The 27,414-nt window shown below is 44.7% G+C and overlaps 1 protein-coding gene across 1 annotated transcript; it reads right to left on the reverse strand.

Annotated features, from left to right (window-relative positions):
• Window positions 1–1,244: 1,244 nt before the first annotated feature.
• On the reverse strand, window positions 1,245–27,000 carry SYT16 (synaptotagmin 16). Its single transcript, XM_059850516.1, has 5 exons — window positions 26,748–27,000; window positions 22,432–22,875; window positions 20,757–20,946; window positions 9,817–9,932; window positions 1,245–8,523 (listed from the first exon to the last, which is right to left on the reverse strand). Exons 1-5 carry the CDS (start codon window positions 26,877–26,879, stop codon window positions 8,326–8,328), a joined length of 1,080 nt encoding a protein of 359 aa, XP_059706499.1. The 5' UTR covers window positions 26,880–27,000; the 3' UTR covers window positions 1,245–8,325.
• Window positions 27,001–27,414: the final 414 nt, after the last annotated feature.

Below are 27,414 nucleotides of genomic sequence, written 5' to 3' on the forward strand. Positions count from 1 at the left end.
TTGCATGTCTACATGAGCCATCTGCTTCTATTTTATTGATAAAACCTGTAACAGCAGCATTCTCCATAACAAAATAAGACTGTTTCTAAGGTGTGGACAGCTGTGTGTGTGCAGGGGTAGTTTCAGCCCAGAATTCTGCAGAAGCTGGGTTTAATGCTGATTTTTTTTTCCCAGTCAGACATCATCCAGGCATTAATATTCCTAACACAGCATATAATTAGCAAGAGGCAATATATTGTATGATCATGCACGTTAGCACTTAAGTAAAATAAGAAATGTTTCATTGTCAAATACATGAAAAGCTAAGAATAAACCCACACCAGTTTTCCAGTTGAATATCTAAACATCTTTTCCTTGTACTTTCCAGCTCTTTCAATCACATACCTAGCAGGTGAACAATGCTCACACCATCCCAGTGGCCCCTCACCAGTCAATGCCAACCATTAACTAGATTCAAGGTACAATTTTCAGTGCAAATCTTTGAGCTTTACAAAAGTGAAAAGGACATATAAATTTGTTTCTTATAACTTTCACAGTAGGAAAAGTTTTCCCTTTGTAGATTTATTTACCATAAAAATAATTCATCAATAAATGCAAGCTCTAGAAGCCATTCCTTTGCACCAACAGAAGTTAAGGATGTGGAGTTTTTATTAATTTGTCTGTATTTTTGTTTTTTAAAGTAAACAATTTATAGATAAATTTTGTGCTTTTCCAGAGTGGTTGTGGATGTGGAAGTGCTCAGGGTTGAATTGGGCTCTGAGGAACCTGGTCTAGTGGGAGATTGCACATGGCAGGGGTTGGATGAGATGGTCTTTAAGGTCCCTTCCAACCCAAAGCATTCAGTGGTTCTGTGATCTCAGGCTGGGAAAGGGGAGCTGAGATCTCCATGGTGCTCCTGGTGCTCCCTCAGCCACGGGGCTGAATCACTCCAAACACCAAGCAGCTCTCTGTGCTGAGGAGATGGCAGCAGAGAAAGGAGAAATATGAAATGTTCTACTGAACACCGGGGAGAGGTGCAGCAGGAGGCTCACAACTCTGGCCTGTGGCAACAAACCCCAGGAGGGACATCTGTCCACCCACAAAGCTCCTGAAGGGAATGACTCCCACCTCATGGAAAACAAGGAGGAAACAGGACAAGGACACATTTCAGTGTCCAGCTGTGCCCACAACAGAGACAACAAAACCCTGCCAGACATGGTATATTGTTCCAATATAGAAAGAAGTCAAAAAATACACACTAAAAATAACTTATTACATACTGTGTATTTAAATCAACAGTCAAATATACATTGAGATGTGCTTCATGCAAATGCCCCGTGGCACTCTGCCATAAAAACCATTTTTTATATATACACACACATATAAATGTCACACAGTATTTAAATCCTAAGTCTACCAAATGATTACTTCATTTACTCTTCTTGACAAACAAAACTCTCTGCTGGGAAAAGTCAATGAAGTTACAGCTGAGAACAAAGCCCAGCAAGACACAAACCACAGCAATGCCAGCAGAGGAACACAGCAGAGATGTGATACCAGTTTAATTGGAAAACTTGTGCTTGAGGTGCCACAAAGTGACAAGGGATTGGAGGACAGGTTTTATCCTGAGCACCATGAACATAAAATATTGCTACCAGGCACTGACCTGCCTTGGACCAGACCTCTGTAGATACTAATGAGAGGATGGGAGATGCAGTGATGGAGACAGCATGAAGGAAAAACACCTGGAAAGTGCTAACAAGACATAACAGGGATGAGGAAAGCTGGCAAATTTATATGATTTTTTTCCTGGTTGTTAATGAAGAGAGAAATTTGCAATGTTACCCTAAGAGAAATGAAGGGAGAGGAAGTATTTGGCATGATGAAGTGCCTTCCCTGGAGGTCACAGCTAATTAATGGTTGTGGGGCTTAGGAAGACTCCTGCTTTTGTGTGAACCCTGAATCCTTGTTCCTCACCCATGGCCAATATCAGCTTTTTGTCTCTTGTTTCTCAGTAAGATCAGCTCACACTGGGAATGACACAAACACCTCCAGAGTATTTGGTGTCTATTGGATGTCCCCCACCACAGCCAGAGGAAATACAAAAGCAAGGAGGAAACATCCTTAGCTCCTCACACCTGCAGCTGCCAAAGCAGCTGTGATTTCTGTTACAGCAAAAAAAAAAATTGCTTTCCAATTTCCTTGAGAGATGAGCAAGTAACAATTCTGAATGGAGTTTCACAGCTCCCATTTGGCTTTTGTGTTTCTTCCTTAACTATTTCCAACCCCAGCTGCCCAAAACTGACTGTGACCCAATGACCATACAGGTTTTTGGTGTGAGATCAGACTCTTGCAGCCTACCTCCATCACTGTCTGCAGTTTCCTTCTGCTCCACCAGTGATTCCTCAGAGGATTCAGGGGTTTATGCCCCTGTGATAGGCAACACCCTAATCCTATGCAGGTTCCCAAATTAAGACCAAAAAAAAGTCCCATCACTGGAATTTTGCCTGCCTTCTGCCAGAATTAGGTTTTCCCTGCTCTAGGTGTAAAGACCTGCCTAGTGACAGAGCTTTGCTAAGCTTGTTCAGCTTTGCAGAGAGACCTCAAAATTCATCCACCCAGGACAAACTCAGGAGCAGAGAAAAGGGGGGGAACTCTCACCTTCAGCCTTCTGTTTTGGGGGAGCAGCACAGGGAGAGCCCAGCCCAGAGCTGTCCTCTTACCCCTTCATTTGTTTAGAGGGTTTGTGTGGAGAAGAGAGGGATTGTAATGCCCAAAGAGATGAATGGCATCTACCAAGTTTTTTATTGAGGCTACAATATTGACCTATATCTGCTTTACAAAGGTGAAAAAACATGGATAGCTGTGTGGGTTGAGCAGGAGCATCTTCCTGCTGCCAGCTGGCAAACAGCTTGGGGATTACAGCATGAGGATTAATAGCCTTTGTCATTTGTAAGTGCAGATGCTAACCTTACTCATATGACAGACTGATCTTCTTTGGATTCTGTGCCTGTTTGCTGTTCCAGAAAGATGACCTTGGGCTGCTGTGAGAGACAAAATATTTACACATTCATTTCTTAGGGCCCACAGCGTAGGCTGCAGGGAGACACAAGCTCACTCTGCACTGAATAAAAAAGCTGTGTGCCTTCAGCAGAGCTGGAGCTCAAGAGTCATGCAGAGAAACTGGGTTTCAGCTCAGGCTTGATGCCACTGCAGCCTGGCTGTGCTGCTTTCTGGAGTAAGGAGTGAGCAAATTCCCAGCTCTAAGCAGCACAAGCACACCAAGAACCTTCCCCTCCTGCCTCTCTCCCCCGCCACCACCTTCCCACCACTGCCTGGGGTTTTCATTTCTTGCATGACAGCTTGTTAAATCCTCACCAGATCCCAAATAAACACCCAGACCAGCTCTGTGGAATTATCTTGGATGCCTTTCCAAGCTTTAGGATCTGTCATCTTCTGGCTGCTTGTATCACAGAAGCAGATGAGCTCAGAGCCAGCACTGCTTCCTGGGATATGAGAATGTATTTGTTGGGGTATCACATGCTGGAGGGAAAAACCTGCCTCGTTCAAAGTGTGAGCTTCTCTACAAACCCTGGCTGCTTTGTTTCTTCCCCTCAAACCATAGCTGCAAACATCACACTTAGCACATTTTAAATGGAAAGAGGATGTTCCTGCATACTAATTCCTGCAGGCTCCCTTGTCCTTTTGCAGAGCACAATGCCCATGAGAAAAGGAAGAAAGCAAACACAAACCAGGATCTTTCTTCTGTCATTAACTTGGTCCACATGGAGGTGAACAGGTGTCACTCTGTAAATATTTAAGGGTCACAGCCCAACCAACAAACTTCAAACTCCACAAGTGGACAAGAGGGCAGGGAGGCAAGGTCTTGATCAGGAACGTCACAGCTTTGGGATGAGCCCTCTGGGGGGGGATAATATGATGGAGAAGGCCATATTCTTTGCTCAGCCTTTCAGTCCACCTTTCATGCTGAAGGGCAGAAGGCAGGAGAGATGAGAGAGAGAGGCAGAGAGATGAAGTGCTGTGATCACACAGATTAAAAATGATGATAAATATGGGAGTGGAAAGCAAGCACTGCAGGCACGCCAGCTCCAAGGTCACTGCCAGCTCCAGCTGAAGGGGAAAACGAAATGCCACCAGAGGAAAAGCCTGCTCCTCTGCCAAGCTGCCACCTTCAGCTTTATGCTGGGAAAATGATCAATAGCAGCTGGCAGCCTTTGGATCTGTGCATCCAGGAACTTCTAAGGCCATCCATGACTGAAGATCAGTCAGCTGTGTAAAGCACCAAATAACTCCTCGGGATCTGCAGCTGCTAAAAATACACCCAAGCATTGTCCACCTACCCAGGAGCTGCACAGCCCTCACTGCCCCTGGAGGGAAAGGAGACAAGGCAGAGCAACAGGAACAGGCAGGCCACAGCAGGGTCCAGCTAATTAAAGACACTGGCAAAAAGGAAACCCAGACAAATCAAAGGATGTGGAAGATCATCCAGATAAAGCCTTTGCAAATGGGCACTTCACAAAGTGAGCCACTGCTGCAGCTCAGTGGGCTAAAAAAGGAGCTCATTTCTGTGGGCATCAGCTGAAGATCACCGTTATCATGGGGAGTAGAAACACGGTGAGATCACTCTGTTCTGTTGTCAATAAACATTAAAAAGGAAAAAATAAAATAGCAGCAGAGAGCTGGGCAGGATGAGGGCATGGTGGCTGGGGAGAGAACAGGGAAAGAACAGGCTGCAATCAGCTGAACAATGCTGCTCAAGATACAGAGATGTATCCAGGGCACTTGCCCATAATACTCTGGGCCAATGCAGTTAATCCCTTTCCACATTTTCAGGCCTCTTTTTTTTTAAGAAAATTCAAATTAACTATAAAGGGATTACAAACAGTGGTGTCAAAAGGGAACAAATTATCTTGGAAAACATGCATGCATTAGGAAACATCCATAATCTAGACCTGTAAGTTCCCAAGCATCCCAGAACCACCCCAGAAGGGTTATCCATTCCTATCCTGCTGCCTGAAATCCCCATGGCCTTCTCAGAGCTGTTCTCCCCACCTGGAGCCCCACAGGAGCAGAGAGCACCAGCCTCCACATGGAGAAGGCCAGGGGAGCACAGGGTCCACCAGCCTATCTGCAAGTCACATGAGAGGCAGGATTCCCAAGGAATGGAAAACCTCCTGGAAATTCAGTCTTGTCAGCCACTTCCAAAGGAAACAAGGGGTTAAAGCAGTGACTAAAAGGGCAGTGGTGCTTACATAAGAAAGACCATGAGCACAAGCCCAGCCTGTATCAATATTAGCAATGACTAATTCAATCTGTCAATGGGAAGAATTTACAGGAGCTTTGGAATATGCCAGAGCTGCTGCAAAGCCTCCATTTCACAGACAGTCAATAATGGCAGGAAAAATAAACCACAAAAGCAATAAAAAAGCCAAAATATAGCTAGCAAACACAAGTACCCTACAAGCACCTTGTTTATCCCAAGATTCCTAAATTTCTGCATTGCTTTAGTAGCAACATAAAGGACCCCACAAAAGCACTTCTCAAGGCAGGGATGTGCCAAGAGTTTTGGCAGTAGCTCTAAAAACCCAGTGGTCCCCCTGCCACAGCCCTTGCCTCCTCCCTCCAACATTTTCTGACAAAATAGAAGGGTAAAATGTGGCAGCAAGGATGCATCACCTTCTTCCCTTGGACAGTAAAGTTTTAACACGTGCTTAGGTATTGACTTACTTAGAGTAAACCATTTTCACTTGCTTTTCTCTGCCTCCAAAAAACTCTACAATTGAAATTATATATTAAAATTCAATTCCCTTAATGCCATATCTTCAGAAAAGATCTTAATGTGAAAACAGCATGGAAGTCCAAACCCAGTGTACTTCATTTTTTTTTTTTAAATTATCTTTTTCATTAGATTTTTTTTTTTTTAATCATGCTGTTATAAATCTGGGTTATCTCCAGTTCACTGCTGAAATGTATTATGAACTTACACTTTTTCCTTAGCTAATCATGAAGCATAGGCAGGGCTTTGCAGGTTCAAGAAGTTCTGAAGAAAATCTCAGTAAGTTTATTACACCCACACATTCCAGGTAATACAAATTAATTATAAACACTTGCATATACATTTTGTGTAGTTCAGAACAAAAGATGGAGAGATTGGAAAACAACTAGAGTCAGCAAATGCACCTTTTGAATTGGGCTGTTTCCTCTACTTTTTTATTTTTCCCCAGCAGAAAAGTGTGTGATAAATGAAATTCTACTCTGCTGGTTATCACTCAGATGTTCACATTTTCTTGCATTGATAACACAGCAGCTTTAACAGTGCAGTCAAGAACACATTTGCTGGATGAGCTGCATTTGGGTTACACCCTGTTTTGTGTTTCAAAGCCCCAGTAGTGCAAAGCAGACATGCCAGCTTATCTAGACAGTGGAGGAAAACCCTCCTGCATAGGATACCCACCAGTCTCCCTGGAAAAATGATGCTCAGACAGGTGATAAGAAGATACAAGAGCGTGGTCTGTAGAATAGCTTGTATCACCTGTACCAGAAGTGCTTTTCTGTGCAGATTATTCTGTCTGCCTCCTGAGGCCAGACAGAGCCTCTGTGACACCAAGTGATAACCTGTGAGTGTCACAGCAGTGCCCTCAGGGCCTGCCTAGCCTGGATGTGACAAAAACCAGCACCAAGGACCAATTTTGGTCAAACAGCCAGTGCCAAAATTTGCATTAGTTAGATTTGCACAGCACCATTGAAGCAAAGGAAGTGGCTGTGGTGCAGGAGGAGGCAGAATTTGGTGCCAGGTCTCTGTAAATGGCAAAAACAAACCATGAAGTGACTCAGTACAGACAAACCTCTTCAGCAAAATATTTGCAGTGTCTTGCTGTCATCAGCAGGAATGGAGAAAAGACAGTCCTCTCCTAGAGAGTGTGGGGAATGGGAGATTGGGCAGCTGATAGCATTTGGAGACCTCAGCAGCTCACTGCCTACGTTCCACTGAGGAGGAACACACTCCTTTGTGTCACACACAGCACTGCAACAGCAGCCACTTAGCCAAGAAGCAGACTGAGACACATCCTCCATCCATCATCTCCATGACTTCAGCTCCCAGAGACAGGAAAAGAGATTAAAATGGAAAAGGACAGTGTAGTCTGAAAAGGAACCATGTGACAGTGTCATCACCTCATCCAGCAAGGCTGCTCCTTGCATTGCTTTCAGCTGGAGGCAGGAAGCACAATTCTTTTCTCCAGGGATAGTTCAGCAGAGCCAGCAGCCCCTCTGGATCCTATTCCTGGCCTGCAAGAGAGCTCCTTCCCCAGGTTAGGTGACATGGTCTGGCCTCCTCTACTGCTCAGCATGCCAAAACCAGTCCCCATCCATATCCCAAGGAGATATTACAGGAGATTTGAAGAAGAGCCCTCAGCAAACTGAGAAGTGCTTTGCTGAATCACAGAAAAACCACGGGTCTGAAGGCCTCTCCTGTAATGCTCACAGGAATGCTTTCCTGAATGAACCTCACTTCTGAAAATCACATTAACACATGGGCAAAACAATGCAGAGAGGACTGATTCAGGCACAAAGGTGGCTGTGCAGTTTGTACTGGTCTTTTTTTGGTATTTGTGATGACAGAAGCCATAACTTCAAGTAAACATCCAAACATGCATTGTATAATGCAATATAAAACTGATGTTTGTTATCTCTTGTGCAAAGCTATGTCAATGCAGGCTAACAAGTGCACAGGGTGCCTAATTAAAAATACCAGTAGCATTTAGTCCTTATATCAATTGTTAGTAGAGGAGAACAGTAGGAATGTCTAGGCACTTAAAAGTTGACAGAGAATTCAAGAGTGCTTTCTCATGCTGCCTGAAAAATATATCATCCAGTCTACAGTGGTATCAAATGCTTTTTTCTAGGACTTAGAAACACGATAATAGAAGGGAGAGGATGTGATCTGCATGCAGGTTAGCTTTTCTGTGAGCTATCTGCGTGGCAAGAATATTTGCAAACTTCATTAATACAAATAAGGGAGAAGAGGGAAGTGAGAGTTTACCCCAGAAGAAAACAGCATCACATCAGAATCAGTCTGTAGTGATTAAGTCTATGGAAAAGTGAGCAAGGCAATGTCCAAGGAAAGGATTTTCCAAGAATTCCCACTGCTTCTCACTAGGGTTGATTATGTGGATGCAGAAAATGCAGGGCAAGCTGGTAGGGCAAGAACTAAACTTGCTTCCCAGGCCTTGCCACCTTTGATACCCACGGCTCCAGCCACTGAGGGGCAGGTTAAGCTGTGTGCCCTGCTGGCAGAGAACCAGGGGAGACAGCCCTTTGTGCCCACTAGGACTCCAGCAGCATGTGCCACCTGCAGACCTGTGTCCCCTGGGACTCCCTCATCTCCTGCCAGTGGCTCTGCTCCTCCTCCCCGCTGCTGCTGTGGCCCATGGAGATCCAGCCCAGCATCTCCTTGCGCTTCAGGCTGCGCCTGCTGTAGATGGAGATCAGCAGGGTGACCTCAGAGAGCTGGAAAAGGGCGACCTGTGTTGGGGGAGATGAAACAGGAAAGCCTTATAAATATGATTGTCTGGCAAAAGATTTTGAGAATATGGAAACTGTAAGCGAGATTGAAATGAAAGCAAGCTTTGAGATACCTTAGTTACTGAACAACTGGAAAACAATGGTGTGGCTGGACTGAAGGTAATCCCCTTTGGATGAAACAATGCTCTCTGCTTGCAGACAGCTCCAAGGGTCAGAGCAGACCCTACTAGCTTGTCAGAAGGGCTCCAAAGAGTAGTTTTTAAGGTTTAAAATGTAGCACAGTATGGTAATGTAATGATTCTTATAGGCTGGATGTAAATGCTATAGGTTTGTATCTTGTACTAGATTGGTTAGCGAGAATTAGAATATTCAACACAGAAGATTTATTGCATTGTAATGGGAACCTCAGTCTCTGATCCTCTCTTTTACTCTCTCATCCTCTTTACCACACTCTTGCCTTCTCTCTCTGTACCACTGCTCCAGATTGCAAGTCAAGACTATTCTATTACCATCTGTATGGCAGTTGTCTTTTGTCAGGTGGGCAGTTTGCCTTATCTCTCTCTCTGAGTGATCACAACCACTCCTCCCTGGCAGGGGACATCTGCTGATAACAGGCTAGTGAATGTCACTGCATGGCTGAGAAGAACTACGGCATCCCATTGGGAGATGTGAGCCCAGAGGGAGGAGCCAAGCATTCCTACCTGGATATAATCTGAAAATTCTGGGAAAACTGCATGGCTTCCCACTGGATTTCCCAGAGGAACAGCAGCTGCCTCTTCTTCCACTGAATCTTCAGAGGAAGACTCACCCTTCTACAGGATCCCTGCTCCATCAGAACTACCCCTGACACTGCAGGAGGGCTGCAGCCACAATTCCAATTGGACTGCTACCAGCACCCTGACCAACAGGGTGTCAGGTTGAGTTCTGACTGTCAGTGTTGTTCTACTGTACTGCATTGTTTATTTTATCCTTTTATTTTTCTTCCCTATTAAAGAACTGTTATTTCCTGCTCCCATATTTTGTGCCCGAGAGCCCCCTAATTTAACATTTACAGCAATTCAGAGGGGTGGGGAGGGTTTACATTCTCCATTTCAGGGGAGGACTCCTGTCTTTTTAAACCAAGACAACCACTCTCTTAACTTCTCTTGGGCCTGCCCAGAGCTGTGGCTGCAGCTCCCAGCAGGGCCCTGCACCCCGGCCCTTTGCAATAAACCCCAAGTTCCACCACCTGGCTTCAGAGATCTCTCATCTCCATCTGTCCTGACTGTCCTACCCCCCGTGACTCCTACAGACCTGGAAGATGAAAGTCTCCTTGTAGACAGGGTTGGGCTGTGCCCGGCGGAGGGAGGTCTTGCAGCGAGACATCTCCTGACCCACCGAGTTGCGCAGGCAGAGCTTCCCATAGGTGTCTAAGACAAAAAAAAAAGAGGAAATTACATATTTGGGACAGAGTGAGAGGCTGAATGAAAGTCCCAGGCAGTCAAAAAACACCCCCAAAAACCATCCAACCACAGCAGTTTAGTCTGCATTGAACAGCAGATGAGGGCTGGATGGTGCTCATGGTAAAATCCATGGAATGAGAAGCAGAAGATGAAAGCACCTCTTGGATTTTCTCATCTTCAGCTGGGAAGATAAGAAAACTGATGCATGTTTCAGCCCCACTCTGTTGCAATATATATCACAGTTGAGACAGCCACCATACACAGAGCATTCCCATACAGTTTCAGAAGGCTTTAAGCATTCCCCCCAAACAGAATAACACCAAACCACATCAGAAGGCTTCAAGCATCTGCCCATACAGAATAACATCATATCACTTCAGAAGGCTGCAAGGGTCTGCCCTTTCTTGTTCTTCAGCCCAACCTTTTATCCCCCTCCTGTTCATGCAGTGCACCTGTGTGCCCTCTGTTCCCTTTGGTGCTTGGTCAGTGCCCCTGGGCACTCCATGGCTCATTGCTGTCAGTGCTGCTCACCTGCTGCTCACAGCTGTACCCATTGGGGATGGGGCTGGGCCACAGCCCCACTCCCAATTATCACAAACTGTGTGCCTACACCACTCTCTTGGAAAGAACAGGATATCAGGTATCCAGTCCTAGCAAACCTGTCTAACCAAGACTATGAGCATCTCTATGAATTCAAATGGTATCTCCACCTTCCCTTTCTCTCCCTCACAGTCAAGCTTCATTGGGGCTGTCTTACCCAGGCTTCCCTCAGTTGCCCTTGCCTCTCCACCACTCTATGATCTATTGCTTGAGATACCAAAAAATAAGGGTCTGGAAAAGGAGGGGAAAAAATCCTGCATAAACAGTGAAATTATTTGATCTCCCATAATAGTTTCATATTTTTTTCCAAATTCTCATAATTCTTTTCTGGTGGGTCAATTTTATTTACAATTTAAGCCCATACAAGGAGCAAAACATGCTTAGCAAATGCAAGGAAGGGATGGTCCAATTTAGTGCTCCTGTAAATCTACTCTTTAAATTCCTGCTGCCTCCTGTATTAATCAGTTCTCCCCTGCTACATGGTTGCTAATACTGTGGTGTCAGAGCTCCCAGTGCTCCACAGACCCAGCTCAGTGTAAGTTTTCACCTCGCTCCGCACATGACAGTGACAGATTGCTTGGCTAGACAAGTCCTCTGCTAACCTCTTCATAATCTGTGCCTGGGTTCCTGCAAGTGAGTATTATTTCAGAGTGTGCTGAAGATAGGAAATAAATAACAAGCCTCCATCTCTTGTCTGCAGCATTTCTATCCTCTCCTGTTCCCGTTTGATGTGCTATTTTACGCACTTATCTACTGAGCAACACAAGGTGTGAAATTGCACTTCAGGTGTGAAAACACTTCCACGTCTCCAAAGAAGGGCTTCCCGCTCCTCTCAAACTGTTCCACTGAAAAAGCTGTCAGGAGGCTGACAATCAAGGAGCAAATTGTGAGCCTGCACAGCTGTACAGCTATCAAGTTACTGCGGGGAAAGTTCAGCCCAGTCATTAGCTGGGGGTGCCAGCTTGGCTCCCAGCACAGCACTGGGGATGGAGAGGATCTTGCTAGCAAAGACCAACTTGTCACACAGAAAGGGAAAGCTTTAATTCCATTTCCTGATTGTGTCTGGGAAGGAAAAAACCCACTTTATTGAAAGGTGTAATTTCCACTACTTTCCACTGTAATATTCAGTGTTGAGGGACAGAAATCTGTAACAACTTCAGGCTCATCAGGAACACAAAGCCCAAGAAAGGACCCTCTGTTCCAGCTTGACTCAATGTGAAAGCAGACACAACTCCTACAGTATTTGTAGGGGTGTCACTGTACTTGGCACTGACAAACCACAATGTGCACTGAAGCATTCCTCATGTGTAAGTCCTGGCTGCTGGTCTAGACTGCAGGCATCTCCCTGAAAATAAAGATAAGTAGGGGTTTTATGGATTTTTTTAAATGTATTCGTCGTGGGGTTTTTTTGTTTTTTCTGAGAAGGGGATTTCGAAATTTTGGAAGGACTCCACCAGGCTGATTTTTAAATATAAACAAGCAGGTAATTAGTACAATTCTCTGTTTGAACTTCAAAATTTTTTCTTTCTTTTCTCAACCAACCCAGCGTTACCTTCCCATGCTACTTTAGGAAAAGATGTCCCACACATGCCTGTGTCTCTTTTTCTAAGAAGACAGGGAAAGCACTGAGGTCTAGATTTTACTTCTAGTATTCCTTGCTGTCATACTTCCTTATGACTTTCACCAGTACTGGCAGCTCAGGTGGGATTCATCACACCTAACTGCAGGCACATCCATATGAACAGTGCCCAAAGGAGTCAACCAATTCATAATCCAAAAAGCAGATGCCATAATTCAGCACTGATCTAGCTGACAGTGATACCAGTACAGATGATTTAGGTGTTAACACAAAAGCAAGTGCCACAGCTAAAGCACCTCATGGGATATGGTTTCAGCATGTCCCAGTTAATTTTGTAAGCAATGAATGAATGAGAGTCTTACAGCATAAATTCCAGGATGTCACATCCCTGACTGAGGCCTCAGCTTCTGCAAGTGTGGGATAACACAGCTGGCTTTGAGGGAAAATGACCAGCACACCACCAATGAGTTAAAGTCAGAAAAGTTGGCTTTTTCTTTAATAAATGTCAGATTTCTACATAATTCTACACCAAGACCCTGTCTGTTCAGTACCAAAGTGGGTGGGGATTCTGCATGTATCCTCTGGATCAGGCTGGAAGGAGGCTGTGCTTGAGGCAGAGCTAATACCAGGAGCCCTATTCACCCCCAAGAAAACACAGGCACAAAGCCAGTGCAAGTCACAACTAAATCAGGCTGCTAATTCTCCTCAGGTTTATTCCACTGGGTGTATTTTACCAGCCAAACGAATCAAGCTTGCCTGAACAGAAATAAAAGAGTAGGTGTGGATCATATATTTAGCATCTGAAATTTGCTTTGCAGAGTTGGTACATACGAGGCTGAGCTGTTTTTCTGCTTCACTAAATTTTAAGATTGTAGTTTTGCCTTCCTGCATTGTGCTCTTTGCAGATTCTTTTTAGGTCTCTCATCAGAAAACACAGCTTTTCTTGTGATCCAGTCTGGTCCTCTGGGATGGAAAGTTCTCCCCTCCTGTTGACTTTGCCAAAGAAAATCCATCCCCAGTTACACAGTGAAATTAGTGTAGCTACAGCAAGGATGAACTTGACGATTTACTGAGGAATGTATGTGTAAGAGCATCTATTCATTATGAAAGCAAACATTTTCCACCTAATTACATGCTCAGGTTCAGTAATGGCCTCATTACCGTGTGTCTCAGCACTCTGTGCTCTTCAGAGTGTTTACTTTTGTGCCACCTCCATCAAGCACAAAAGGAAAAGAGATTAGGGCTGACACTCTTTAAAATGCCTAAGTGCTCACCTTCTGCTTAGGCACCCATCTCACTGACACGAGGAAGAGTGAGACCTCTAAATATCTGGGAGTGTCTGAGACTGCAGCTTGCCCACGGTTACACAGAAGTCTGTGAAGATTCAAGAACAAAGTCTAATTTTGCCAAGACCAATTTTAGCACAGCATCTACCAGGCTCTCCTTTCCATACAGGTTTTGGAAGAGTTCTTGCTGCATTCAGAGCATTTTTACTCTGAACTCATCTTGCCTCTCTGGTGTGAGTGGACAGCACAATGTCCACGTATTCATAAAATACCAACATCTCAGCATTTAATACCAGACTGAAAAGCACTAAATCAAGGAATGCTGTAATAAGCCAGACACATTTTGGGCTAGTGCTGCATCTTCTTACTCCAGAGGATTGGGCAAACCTCTCCTCGTGCAGACTGCTCTGTCTCCATCAACCATCAAACACCTCTGGAGAGCTCATCTGCAAAGGCAATCAGTTTTTCCAGGATTCTTCTAATGACCCATTTCTGTCATGATTCTTCTGAGGGAACTAACTGATAATGACAACTCTGGGGAATAATCAACTGTAATTTATGCATTCCTGTTTTTGGAGCAGGGACCATGGCGAGCAGCGTTCTGCTTTCACTTACACTAAGCACCACCATTATTAGTAAAGCTGACCCGTGAGCAACAGCACTGCAAACACAAAAGCATCCAACCCCCCTGCTTGAATTTATATTTAGAAAGGAAGTAAACAACCAAAGACTCCTGACCCCTCACGTCTGAGGACTGCAGGGTACCGCACAGCGCCGCGCGGACTTTCCCACCCGCGCTCCAGGCAAGCTAGCTCATTTCCAAAAGCAGGATAACCATGTCAGCATGCTGCAATCCAGACTAATAACAGCCACAGCAGAAGAAAGCCTTGGGCCTGGAGCTTAATTTCCCCCAGCTGGCAAGCCCACGCTCCCAGCCTACATAATAGATGGCAGCGCCGTGTGGCAGAGCAGCCCCAGAGCTCCACTCTGAGCTGCTCTGTACAGGCAGCCTGACGTGAGGTCTCAGTCTGAGGCCCAGAAGACCATTAGTGCTGGCTTTGCCTCCCCTTTCAACCAGCAGTGGGGCAGAACACTCAACATTCACACTCTGAGCCGGGCTCACTGCAGCTGGATCCGTCAAATAGCAGGGAGGAGGATTAGACCCAAGCTTTTGATCCCAACCCCACGCCATGAAAGTCTGGATTAAGGCAGTTTATGGCCTACTGTATAAATCATACAGGAGCTGGGAGCTGCCTACTACATTGCTGAGAAGCCAACTTTCCTTTCCCTCTTCCACCAAGCCTCTTCCCAGGTTCCCTCTCCTGAGGCTGGCAGCTCTCTCACAAGGGAGAAGCTGGGATCTGGCAACCTTCACAACATGTGAGTCATCAGAGAACAGACCAGCAGTGCCTTTAATTTCAAATGCAGCAGAAAAGAATGCCCTGGTCCCTGGAAGCACTGTTCCAGAGGAGGGAATTGCTGGCATCAGTGACATGCAAGAGGGGCAGGAGATGAGGGCTCCCTGGAAGAAACTGCACAGGTCTCTCAGGAAGGGATGCTGCTTCTGGAGCACCTAGGAGCTCAGTTCTTCAGTGATCCTCCTCTGCTGCCTCAACACCCCATGTCCACTCCATTTCACAGCTCCTGCCCTCTCCTCGGACAGGCGGCAGGCTGCAGAGCCAGTTCACCACCTGCCTGCACTCCCCAGCCCTGAGGAGGTGCAGCTCCAGCCCGGGCTGACACAGCTGAAGCAGAGCACAGACATCTCTCGGGATGCACGGCGTGACTCTCCTCTAATAAGGGCATTTCTACTCCTTCCCACATTAGTGCATTGCTGCTGCCTCAGAGAGGGGTTGGGGCTTTACCAGAGAAAGCAGGGATGCACAGCCGAGCAGATCAGGAAGGATACACACCTGCCCAGCAACGGCAGCGGGATGTAAGGATGCTTAAGCCCGGCTTTTGTCACCTCCAGCAGCAGTGCCCAGGGGCATGGCTGGATTACACAGCCTGTGATCAGATCTCCTGCAAACGCTGCTGCTGCTCGGCAGCGCCACTGCAGATTCCCACTAAACACTCAGCTCCAGATGAAATTTGGAATTAGGATGGTTCCACTCTGGTAGAAATGGCTTTTTTTTCTGCCTGTTTTGGGAAGGGAAGAATTTTCTTGTTCACAACCACGGGAGTGAGAGAGCATCACCATCCATCCCCTTTGTCCTTTGATTCAGAAAGATCTTGATTTCAATACCCAGCAACTGTATCAAGGACTCTGCTTTTCACAGACCTTTTTGAAACCTAAAGCTATTGAAAACATTACTGGATAACCACACACTATCCCAGGATGCCTAATTATTATGGAATATCCCCCTCAAAACTCTCACAGTTGCTCCTTGAAAGTCCCTTTTTCACTTGTTTTGACTGTGACACCTGTTCTCCCAAGCCTAACCAGTCCCAGGTCCCACATGTGGTGGGGAGAGCTGTACCCAGCCAGCCCATCCACCCAACAGCCCCCAGGACCACACACAGAGAAATCCATGAAAATATGGCATGTGCTGGTTCTCTCACAAATACTCTCAAATCTCCAGAGATTTGTGACTCAGGAACTTCCTCAGCCAGAGGCTTTGTATTTAACAATCCTCTGTGGATTTCTCCTGTGCTGCACAGAACTGGAGCAGGCTTCCAGCATCCATGGCATTCTCTAGTGAAGAATTTGACAGCTCAGGTGAAGAGCTGTCTCCTCTTCAGAACCTGCTCCCTCCTCACTTCCTTTTACCATCCTTTGGTTTTGTATTCGGAGAAGACAGCGAATTTCTGCTGTTAATTCACTTTCTCAATGACACTTAGAGACCTCTGTGAGTCCTCCCCCACCTCCTTTTGTTGAAGCATTGTAGGAGGCACAGTCTATTCAGCTGGAAGCTGTTCTCATTCCCCTGATTGTCTCCAACACTCCTCACCCCATCTTTCCATCCTGCCATATTCTGTTTGAACAGAGGAAGACAAAACTGTGCATGGTGTTCATTACACCAGTGAATGTGTATTTACAATCAAACACCAATTTTCCATTTTGTCCACCTTAACTTGGGGGTTTTTTTCACTACTATTGGTGACCCTTGAGTTGACATTTTCCTGCAGCTATTTACCATAAGCCTAATATTTCACTCCCAAGTGGCTCTGAGTCCATCCAGATCACATTTGAATTCCACCTGTGTCCCCATGCAATATCTTACACTCATCCACACTTCCTCTTCCACCTCACTGCCCAGCTGCTCATTACTGGGACATCCTCCTGGGGCTCCTTGCATCTGGCCTCATCTTTTTCACCCAGAACAAAGCTTCCTCAGCTGTTCTTATTATAAGCTTATTCCAGCTATATTCATGGATGGGCAACAAGAATGTGCAGAAAGAGAGGTGCTTTTCTACAATCTTACAGTCACTGACTGGCAAGCACTCAGCAGCAAGAAGCTTCCCAGCACATCTACTGCTCTGTTATCCAGAGTCTGGAGGACTGAATCCATCCCAGCTTGCCCTGGCGCAGATCCCTCTTCTTTTACTGATGACATGGGAACATGAATCACTAAGCTTTAGGAGCTCAAGCAAGTTCCCTGTTCAGAGCAAGATATGCAGGTTAAAAGTTAATTTATTTTATTCAGCTTCCTGGCCTGCTTTGAAGTAATTAAAGGAATTAACCTGTGCCTTTGTTCTCCAGGAATGTAACAGGGATAATAACTTTTCTTCCCTCAAAAATAAGCTGATAAAATAAAATCCACTACTGGCTTTCAAGCACTCTGATCCCAGAGCAAAATATGATCCTAATTTAAAGATCCTAATTTTCCTATGGGAACGTTTTCTGTACTTGTTGGCTTTGTTACCTGTGGCTCAGGTAGAAGTTTGTTTTCAGACAAGTCTTTACTTCAAGAATTTCTCCTGTTCCCCACAGAAATCCTGATAGCTTGTTCTCTCCCCTCCTGTCTTTTCCAGCATCAGTGCATTGTATTTGTTTAATGGGGTTAATATTCTGCTGGTATAAAAATGATCATGCACGGATGCAATTATTATGTGTGATTAGTTCTGCAGCTGCCAAAAAGCTTGGAGGACTTTTCTTAGGCGAGGGAATAACTTCACAATAGTTCTTCTCACACTGCATTACACACAGATATAAACCCCAAAAGAAGTGCAGAAGGGAACACAAGGAAGGCTGGATTAGAGGAGACAGAGCTGCCCCCAGCAGAGCAGCTGATGAAGGTTTAGCATCACATGGGCAGACACATTTCTATGCTTTGTGTTTGTGCACTGGCTAGCTCAAATGATTCCTGGTCCATCACTGTGATCCCAAGGTATTACTCCCATGCACATAGTATGTAACTGGTTATAAATTTTTAAAGACATTTCTGCCAGTGGTGTAGCCTTCCCTTGCTATTTTTTTTAATAATAAACACCCTTTAAACGAACACACTGCATTTTGTTCTAAGAAGATACAAGACCACAGACCAAAATATGAACTCCTACAAAATGCCAGCCCAGGTTAATGATTTTTACAAGAAGCAAGGAGAATGAGGTGCACAGCACACAAACCATTAGCACTAAAACACCAACACTGTCCACATCTGACAAAGCTGTGGATGCTTTTCTGCACGAGGCTTTTTGGCACACCCAGATAATTTACGGTCCGATGCTGGAGCCACACTCTTGAGTGCTCTTAAGTGCTCTGAGTGATAATGGATCTATTTCTGTGATCAGGGAATGTAAGCATAGGCCTGTAACTCAGCATGCTCCCCAGAACAATACCTGGACACTTATCTTTGACCAAACTATTCTTAAATCCCACATATGTGTCCTGAAGAGAAGACACTGCCTGCACAATTCAAGTTTCTGTAAGCTGCCCAGTTGTTTTCTACTCCATTTATTACCCACATAAGCACCCATGACTTTGACATTTACCTGACTCAGTGAAAAGGTTTAAGTGAAGGAGAAAATATGCCCAGGAAACACTGAGACATGCACCATCTCCTTTTTCTTCTCTATAAAAACATCTGTTTCAGCCTCTGCAGTCTTCAACACCTAAAATCACCAATGCCCCAGTCCAGTTCCTTGTTCTACACACAGAAAAATCCCTCTGCTTGTATGCCAAGAAGGCAGCACACACGGTGTGGGTCTACAGGAGGCAGAGAAGAGGGTCAAGGTGGGCAAAAAGCACAGCTGGAGACTTTGCTGTTGTTCAAAACTCATTTGCCACTCCTAAAAGCTGACAGGACCACATATGGGTCCTGCACAGGGTCTGTGTATCCAGGGCTGGGAATGGTGAGGAATTCTGCCCCTTCAGTCTCACCATAAATGGCTGCCCTGAACAGCAGTTTAGGCTGGTTAAGTGTTCCACAGTGCTATTATATCCAAAATTTCCATGATGCTTTAAAGAAATCACTCCCTTTGAGCCTTGAACAGCAGAACTCCAAATAGCACCTATTTAAGAAAACACAAGGGCTCTTTGCTCACCCTCCAGAAAGGGGCTCAGCAGTTTTAGCTTCACTTTGTGAAGGACTTATTGAGCATCTCATCCAGCCAGCAGCATGTTTGAGACAGCAACAAACTGCTCTGCAGTGCCTGGGGGGTTATCAGTGAAGTGCTGCTCCAGCACCGAGACAAGGGCTGGTTTCCTTCCTTCTTTTTAATTTCTTTCAGTTTCTGCTTCACTGGGTTTTCTTTTTCTCACCACACTACTGGGGGCTTTACAGGCACAGAAGAACAATTCAGAAGGCAGAAGCAACAATGTGACTTGGAATAAAAGAAGCAGATTTTTATAGGTTCAGAGTTTGCCTATAATAATTTATGGATTTCCATGTTTCACCTAAAAGTGAATCTAGCACTGAGAGACATTGGTCTGACACCAGTCTGTATCATCTGGATACAAAAAGGATGAAATTTCCTTTATGGGAAAAAGAAGTGGGCATTACAGTTGCCTGAAAATTAATTTGGACCTATATTGGGACTACTTTAATTTCATTTCTGAGAGTAAAACTTTAGGATGCATCTATTCTGCAGCACATATAAACAGGAGAGTTTTCTGCAGGGGCATGATTGCCTTAGTCTACCTTTTTATTCCTTCCAAAAACCTTTTATTAAAACAGGTACATGCAAACAAGAACATGCCTTGAAGTAACCCATGTGGAGAGGTATCCTGTCACAGCTAATAAAAGACAGTGAGGGCTGCACAGGCTGGGGTCAGGGGTTTTACTGTTGCACAGAATTGCCCTTAATTCAAAAGGGACTGACTGATGACAGACTATTTCTGTAATCTACTTAAGTATAGTTTAGTGTAAAACCTGAGTTTTCACATCCATGTACTGAAATATTTCATAAATATTTTGCTAGATCTGAACCAAAGAGCAGAGCATCTTGCAAAAGCCATTTCAGTGTTTTGCAGCTCAGGATACTCTGTCAAATCCAGAGAAGGCAAGGAACTGCCAAAGGTTTACCTACTTTGACAAGCAGGCACACATCACAGACAGCAAACAAAAAGGTTGTTTCACAGTGCCATTAGCTGCTGGTTTCAGACAGGAGGCAAAAGGACAGCAGGAGATGAATGAAGCCCTGCTGTTCAACCCCTGAATGAGGCAACCAGCAGCAAACTCTGGCTGTGACTCCATCTCTATCATGGGCATTACCAGCACCATCCTTCTCCAGGACTTATGCAGCTCAGGCACCAACTAAACCTACTTTAGGTAATTTCCATTTTTTCCTTTGGGAGTGGAGGAAGAGAACTCAGCTGTTGCAACAACTTTTAAATCTTCTTTCTGCAGAAGATTTCCTAGTGCAGCAATGGGGAATTCACAGCAGGAGGGTCCCCAAAGGGCCCAGAGCACCAGCTCACCCAGCACTCAGCAGCACAGCAAGGGAACTAAACCAAGTGCAGCCTTGGGAAACACTTAATGGCACCAGGCAGGGCCTCTGTGGGTCACATGGTAACATTCAAACACTTGGAAAGTGGTTTTTTATGGAAAAACACTTGGAAAGTGGGTTTTTATTCACTTTTTTTAATGGATCTGCCGAGAATTCTGTGCTTTGGGTACAGCAGCACTTTTGCCATGATCAGATGCTGTAAAGGTATGAGGAATAAAGAAGATATTCAGGTATTCTTGTCCCATCAGCTGAGCCTTCAGATGATTCCCTCCAATTGCCCTGTACTATTTATAAGCACATGGATCTGAAATAATACTTAATTTTCAATCAGGTTCTCTGCAAGGGAGCCCGGCTCTAGTTGAGTACCTTGAGGAAGAAAATAAAAAAGCAAATTTTGGCTCAAGGGTGCTATTGAATAGCAGTGAAAGTACTTACCAGGTGGCCTATTAATTGCAAGGTTTCTGAAATGGCTGCCTTTGATCATCTCCACTGCCAGCCTCCCTGTAGTGGCATTGTATGACAGTCCCACGAGCAGCTCTGGCACCCCTCCATGCGACAGGGACTGTGTTGAGGAAGCACTATCACTGTGAGAGATTGCTGACAGACTCAGCTGAGAATCTGCACTCTGCAGGGAAAGAGCACGGAGAGAATCATCAGGACATTCACCACACCTCCCCCCCCTTAATTTGTGTCTTGTGGCCTTGTTTAGTAAGATCTCTCTTAAGAAATTACAATAACTGAGAATTAATTATGCTGGGGCACCAGAAGAATCAGGGTGTCACTTTTACAAACACACAGCTCTGAACTTTCTCTTTAAAGATGAGGAACTCTGAGTGAAGTGTTATCACAAGTGTAAATCAAAGACTCTGAGATAGGCAAACATCCTGCTACACTCACCCTCTGTACATCTCCTTTATAATGGCTTTTGGATGGAATACACTTTTCAGTTTGGCAGTTTCTGGCCATGTACTGTGCATTTTCTTACTTTCCTTGCTACCACAATGTGGTGGTTCTTTCCTCACTTGGGGTCACTATTTGTGACAGTGATTGCAGGGGTCCCAGGACCAGGGAAGAGATGAGAATCTTGACTCCATGTTCAGAAGGCTTGATTTATTATTTTATGATATATATCATACTAAAACTATACTAAAAGAATAGAAGAAAGGATTTCATCAGAAGGCTTGCTAAGAATAGAAAAGGAATTAATAACAAAGGTTTATCTCTGACTGAGACAGTCTGGACAGCTGGACTGTAGTTGACCATTAATTAGAAACAACAAGATGAGACCAACCCCAGATCCACCTGCTGCATTCCACAGCAGCAGATAATTGTTGCTTATATTTTGTTCCTGAGGCCTCTCAGCTTCTCAGGAGAAAAAAATCCTAAGGAAAGGATTTTTCATAAAACATGTTGGTGACACCACAACTCTTTCACTATTCTCCACTTCATCAGAAGTAGGATGTTTTATTCATCTCACGTGCACAACCTCTCTCCAAGCTTTTGTAGACAATGAATCATGACAGAGCTCATCTACACCAATTGATTGGCATAGCCAGAGCTGGATACAACTGTGATGTGCATGGAAAATTAAGAAGCAGCACAGCCAGTTCCTCTTCACATGACCCAGCTCTCCACTTCCATCTGTCATGTAGAAGAACATTACTAAGCATTTCTGGCAAGATGGAAACTGCACTGAGGAGATCCACAAGCTGGTATCTAGGGCCAAATGAGGTAACTTCTGCACTCTGGCAGTACCCACACAGTGGTGCACAAGAACCACTGCCCTTATTGGAATTAAGCCTAATTATGCCTTGGTGGTTCCCAGACCAACCTGCTGTATCTGAGTGGCACAGCATGTGGTGACTCGTGCAGATGCAGTAGATCCACACAATTCTGTGTAAGCTTGCTAGCTGAGCTGTTAATAAAACACAGCTTTGCACAGGGAAGAAATGCCCTGAGCTTCCCCTTCCTGATAATTTTTTAAGTGACAGCAGGTCAGATCCACCAGTCACACACTGACAGCCCTGAATGAATTAAAGACTCCAGGAACACCATATTCACCAAAAACCAAACAGTTTTAGGGACTCCACCTGTCCTTCATCAAACTTACACTCAGGTTACTCCGTGGCTCCAAGAGCAGTGTCACCTTCACCTCCCCTTCCTGGCTGATGCCTCTCAGGTAGAACAGCTGCTCCCCCATCATCTTCTCCCCAACCACCTTGTGCACGGCGTAGAGGCGGAAGCGAACAGCGTGGCTGCTCAGCTCCTGTGGTTCCAGCTTGCTGAAGGTGATTTTGTCCTGGAAGGTGGGGATGGGTCCTCTCTGCACACTTGTCTTGCCCCTCTGCTTCTTGCCCGGCATCAGAACCGCGTGCACCTGCCAGGTGCTCACTCCGCTGCGGTCCTTGTCTGGGATGTCCCTGGCCTCCAGGACAGTGGCTATCAGCTTTTGGCTTGAGGATTTGTAGGTGAAGATGACATCCAGGTCACCACATTTGCAGATGGGCTCGTGGGCACCATGGTGAGCTGGCACACTGTTCACTTCATTGTGCTCCTGCAAAGGGAAGGAAGAAGGAAAACCTCCAGTGGAGTTCAACTGCCTCTATGATTCCAATTCCAATTAAGAAGAAATTGTTCTCCTCACTTGTGCCTGCAAGTATAGGCAATTGCTGTGTGAAATATGGATCCAAACTGTTTCTGGAAAGGCCAATGATAGTTAATTGCCTGATTTTGTGTAATAGTCCCCGTACGCTCTAGTAAGCAACAGCACTTGTTGAAACATTTCCAACAAAAAGTTTCATCAATATTTAAGTGTTTTGCAGGAGATGGTTAACTTGGCAAACATTCTACATAGAGAAAAACTAAACAAAGGGATTTTTACATTTCATTCATATCAATATTGAGGCACTAGCAAAACAATTTGACCTACATAACCTGTTACTTTGAACATACACTGGAATTGCTTTTCAAGGTGGATTTCTTTTTTACATTATTAAAATCAAACAGTTCAGCCAAACCTGCTGCCTTTTTTGATATATTGTTCTGCTAGAAATTAAAAAAAAATTAGGCACTATGTTTAATATGAAGAGGAAATCACATGTCAGAATTTCTTGTGGAATGGAAATTCCCTTTCTAGATGCTAACCCATAATTCAATACTTTTCCTACAGATAAAGCAATGATAATGGGGATAAGCAGTCTGATTAAATACAAATTGATTCTTTATACCCTTCTAAAATCTCCCAAGAGAAGCATCTGTTCCTTCTGTTCAGTTTGGGTACTAATAAATTCAGAATAAAAATTCAAAATAAACAATCACAGCATGTGCAGACCAGTTCATACACAATCTTTTACCTACTTTTAAAACAAAAACCATCTTGATAAAGCAAGATAAAACCATGGATGCTCACCTTACCTTTTGCTGAGTGGGTGTGTGGGTTTCTGTTCAACAGTGCTTTTTTATCTTAGAGCTAGAATGTGCTTCATATGATAAAGGGGTTGCTATAGTGATCAATGGTTTGTATTTAAACACGAGTATACACTGTACTAGGGAAAGATTTTCAGTTAATAGCCAGAAGGTGAATTAAGGCCTGTCACCAGCATCTGAGTCACCCTCCTCCTCAAACATTTATCTTCTTTTCACATTTCAAGTAACACTTCTCTCCAGCACAGGAGTCTTTTTGTTCAGAGAACAGATGATGGGCCACGGGACGTCTGGTGTTAGGTCCCTTCAGAAGTGTCTGGGTGTCTCAAACAGAGCCTCAGATAAACATCAAAATTTTTGTTTACTTCCTGTCAATCTACTTTTGAAGTGCCCAGATTCATCTGCCATGACATGCAAAGCTCCAGATTTTCACATTTTCAGAGGTGTTTAAGTCTTGTGCACATGAAAACAAAAGTCCAAGGGTGCAGATTATGGATCTGTGTTGCATGTCTTGCAGAAGTAATGTCAAAGGGAGAACAACACACAAAATTACTTGCTTGGCTACAGAAACACCTTTCTGTATGAACAGCAGGCTGCTAAAAACAAAAATGCAAGGCAGGTCAGGTTGCCTGGAGAGAGCATGGTGTTACAAAAATGTTAAGTGCTCCTGTGTAGCAGTCAAGTTATTTCTGTCTGGTTGATGAAATAATATTCAATACGTGATGGGGTTGTGCTTGACTCATGTTTCCCTCCACACTTTTACCTGTGCATTTTCTGTTGAAGAGATGGAATCAAGGCACATTTAAGGGCTGCTGCTAAGGTCTGGAGACAACCATGCTTGAGGCCAAACTTGGCTTTCATCTACATGTCTGAGCTGGAAAATATGAACTCCAGTGCATCAGGAAAAACCCACAGGAATGAAAATCCAAGAGACACTTTCCTGCCCCAGCAGGGCTGATATCATCACCTTCTGGCAGCGTGTAAGGCAGACTGAAGGTCAGATATCTGCATTTTGAATGAACAGCTAGAGAAGATTTGGATTTCAGGAAAGCTCAAATTGTGCTACTGGAGCAGTGGCCAGACCCACTGCAGAGAAAACTGCATGAACTGGAGGCAAAGAGGGAAAGAGAAATGCCAAACTCCTTGGCAGTAAGCTTTCCATGGGAAACCAAGCTTTGGAGACATGGAGCCTGGCCCTTTCTGAGAGCATTGTGCTATCCAGGACTCACCCCCACACAGGTTTGCTACCCACCTACAAATCTCCTTCTGTGGAAGTCATTGACAGAATTTCCCCCTGCTTTCGGAGCCCAGCTGGGCTGCAAGTGATTTGTGAATGTGTTGGTTATACAGACCCTTGAACAGAAATCCAAGGAAAGACTGGGGTTTGGGTACTTCATCTGAATTTCTTTCTTTCTTTCCCTCTTCCCAGCACAGTTATTGAGAGGCTAAGCCAAGAACCCTGATTGATACTGCACGTCTAACCCGGTCATTCAGGACAGCCAACATCCACTTCACTAAGTAAAATGAGTCCATTTCTGCCAGAGAAACCTGAAAGAGCAGCTAATTATGGACAAGGCTTGAAATGGTACTTGTGGTTCCACTGCAGGGGCATAAAATTACCATTTCTGTCTGTAAAGAGAGGTCCTTTGAGCGGAGCATAATAACACTTGGACATTTCTGGCATGTCAGAACATTTAGTTCCTGCAATAAAAAGTCTTTCATTAATCCACACAATACCTTTGAATGAGAAGCTGCTTGTAAGAGATAAACTGTGTCTTGGGCATTTCTGCTCCAGTATGCTGGAACCCTTCTTTGCATTTTTAAAATGTAGACACCAGGAATAAAATGAAAATTCCAAAGAAACACAAGAGGACACTGGAGACACTGCAGCACACGTGAACCGTGGCAAGGCAAATCAAACACGGAAAAGGAGAAACGAGCCTCAGATGGGCAGACAAACAATGTGTGTCAGAAACACAGCAAAGAGTGGGCAGGGCTGCTGCCACACACAGCTCCCATGTGGTGTGTAGTGTTTTGTGAGATTGGGTTGTGCAGAAAGCCAAAATGCTGCTCCAGACACCCCTTAGGGCTGGAGCATCTGCACCAAGGAGCTGCCCTCCAGCTTTGAAGTGGCTGCAGGCAGCCTGCTCCAAGGATAGGGACCTTCCCTCAAAGCCTTGTTGCTCACAGTCTGATGGAGGTATGGATTTCCACAGCTGTCTTTGAACTCAGGCAGAAGATATGACCTTTGTGCTGTTCTTTTAATATGTCTGATGCAAGCTGATATTTTTCCAGAAATTTAATCCTGTGGTAAGATAATGAAAATCAACACATCATGCAGAGAGATTAGGAGAGAAAAGGGGGATGTGAAGTCATCAGGTGTTCATAATGCCTTAAAATCTGAAATGTTTCCTTGAGGATTCAAAATAAAAGTGCAGAACTAAGGGAAAGCAGACTCAGGTTCTCTCCTTCCCTAAAAGTTTGCCTGGTATCAATGGGGACATGATTATGGTCACTTGGACAGGTCACAGGCCACCCCCACCAGCTGCCTCCAGCTTTTCAGATTATTCCCATTGTCTAAGTCACAGAAAATACCTGGAAACAGACACAGCTCTGGCCCAGTGACCACATACCCTGTCCTGGCACACACACACCTGCACGTACAGCCAGTGACCAAACCCTGGGCCACCACAGATTGCTCCTTGCTAAATGTCAGTAAATGCTGCTGGGTAGCTAAAGTTCCAATTTCAGTTCAGAGACTGCAGTCAGAAATCAAGCAAGGAAAGCCTTTCTGTGAATTAGTGTTAGCAGCAAGAGCTAGAATACCAGAAAAAAGGGGAAGCACAAAGAAGTGGTGTATGGTCATGCACACAAGCATGTTGGAGAACCATTATCTTGTGCTGTGCTGATCAATTTTTCACTTCATTTCTCCTCTAACCTTTTTTGGCCCCCAGTATCCTTCAAAAGCTTTCAGTGGGTGTAATAAATGACAATCCACCATACCTCAGGGCTCCAAGCCGATGAGCTGTCAGTAGCATCATTTACTTCCAATCCCTGGCTGGCAAATGCTGTCTCCATTTCCAGGCATCCTTCCTTGTGTGAGTGGCTGACACCATCCCCAGTTCTGGGCTCCATCCTGGGCCCTTTCTGCTGCCCAGTGCCCCTACTCCTGGTTGTTGTTCTTGAATCAACCGATGCATGGTCATCTTCACGACAGGAGAGGTTGTCTTGGCAACTCAGTTGGCTTAGTCCATCCAGATCTAACAATTTTCAGCAAGAAAATAATTTCAGAGGGATTAGAACAAATTCCTCCCCCTTCCAAAATGTGCCTTTCTCTCCATTCTTCTATTTTTTTTTTAACTTTTCTCTAATCCCCAGTGTTTACAATAGACAGTCTCTGTTTTCTGCAGCACTGAACCTTTAAAGAAACCAATCCTGTTTAAATCAGCATTTGATGGAGGGGACATGGCTGTTTCTCACCCCTTATTGAACTGAGAAACCCATTGCCTTTACTTGAAAGAGTTATCTACAAAATTCAAGTGGCGTGTTTGGGACATGCAAATGCAGCCCCATAGCAATCTCTTCTATGAAAACACAAATCAAACCACAGAAAGGCACAGCAGAGGCCTGATGAACAGGTATCACAATTTCCTCCTGAGCAGGAGGAGGA

Source organism: Haemorhous mexicanus, chromosome 6, assembly GCF_027477595.1.
Source record: "Haemorhous mexicanus isolate bHaeMex1 chromosome 6, bHaeMex1.pri, whole genome shotgun sequence".
NCBI lineage: Eukaryota > Metazoa > Chordata > Aves > Passeriformes > Fringillidae > Haemorhous > Haemorhous mexicanus.

Bases quoted from the DNA above. Each gene is read 5' to 3' on its own strand.
- SYT16 (XM_059850516.1), bottom strand. From the start codon at position 26,879: ATGGAGCCCAGAACTGGGGATGGTGTCAGCCACTCACACAAGGAAGGA. The intron at 20,947-22,431 runs GTAAGTTTGATG...CTTTCCCTGCAG, and splicing joins AGCCACGGAGTAACCTGAGT to AGTGCAGATTCTCAGCTGAG. The intron at 8,524-9,816 runs GTCTGTAGGAGT...CCCCCAACACAG, and splicing joins AGGAGACTTTCATCTTCCAG to GTCGCCCTTTTCCAGCTCTC.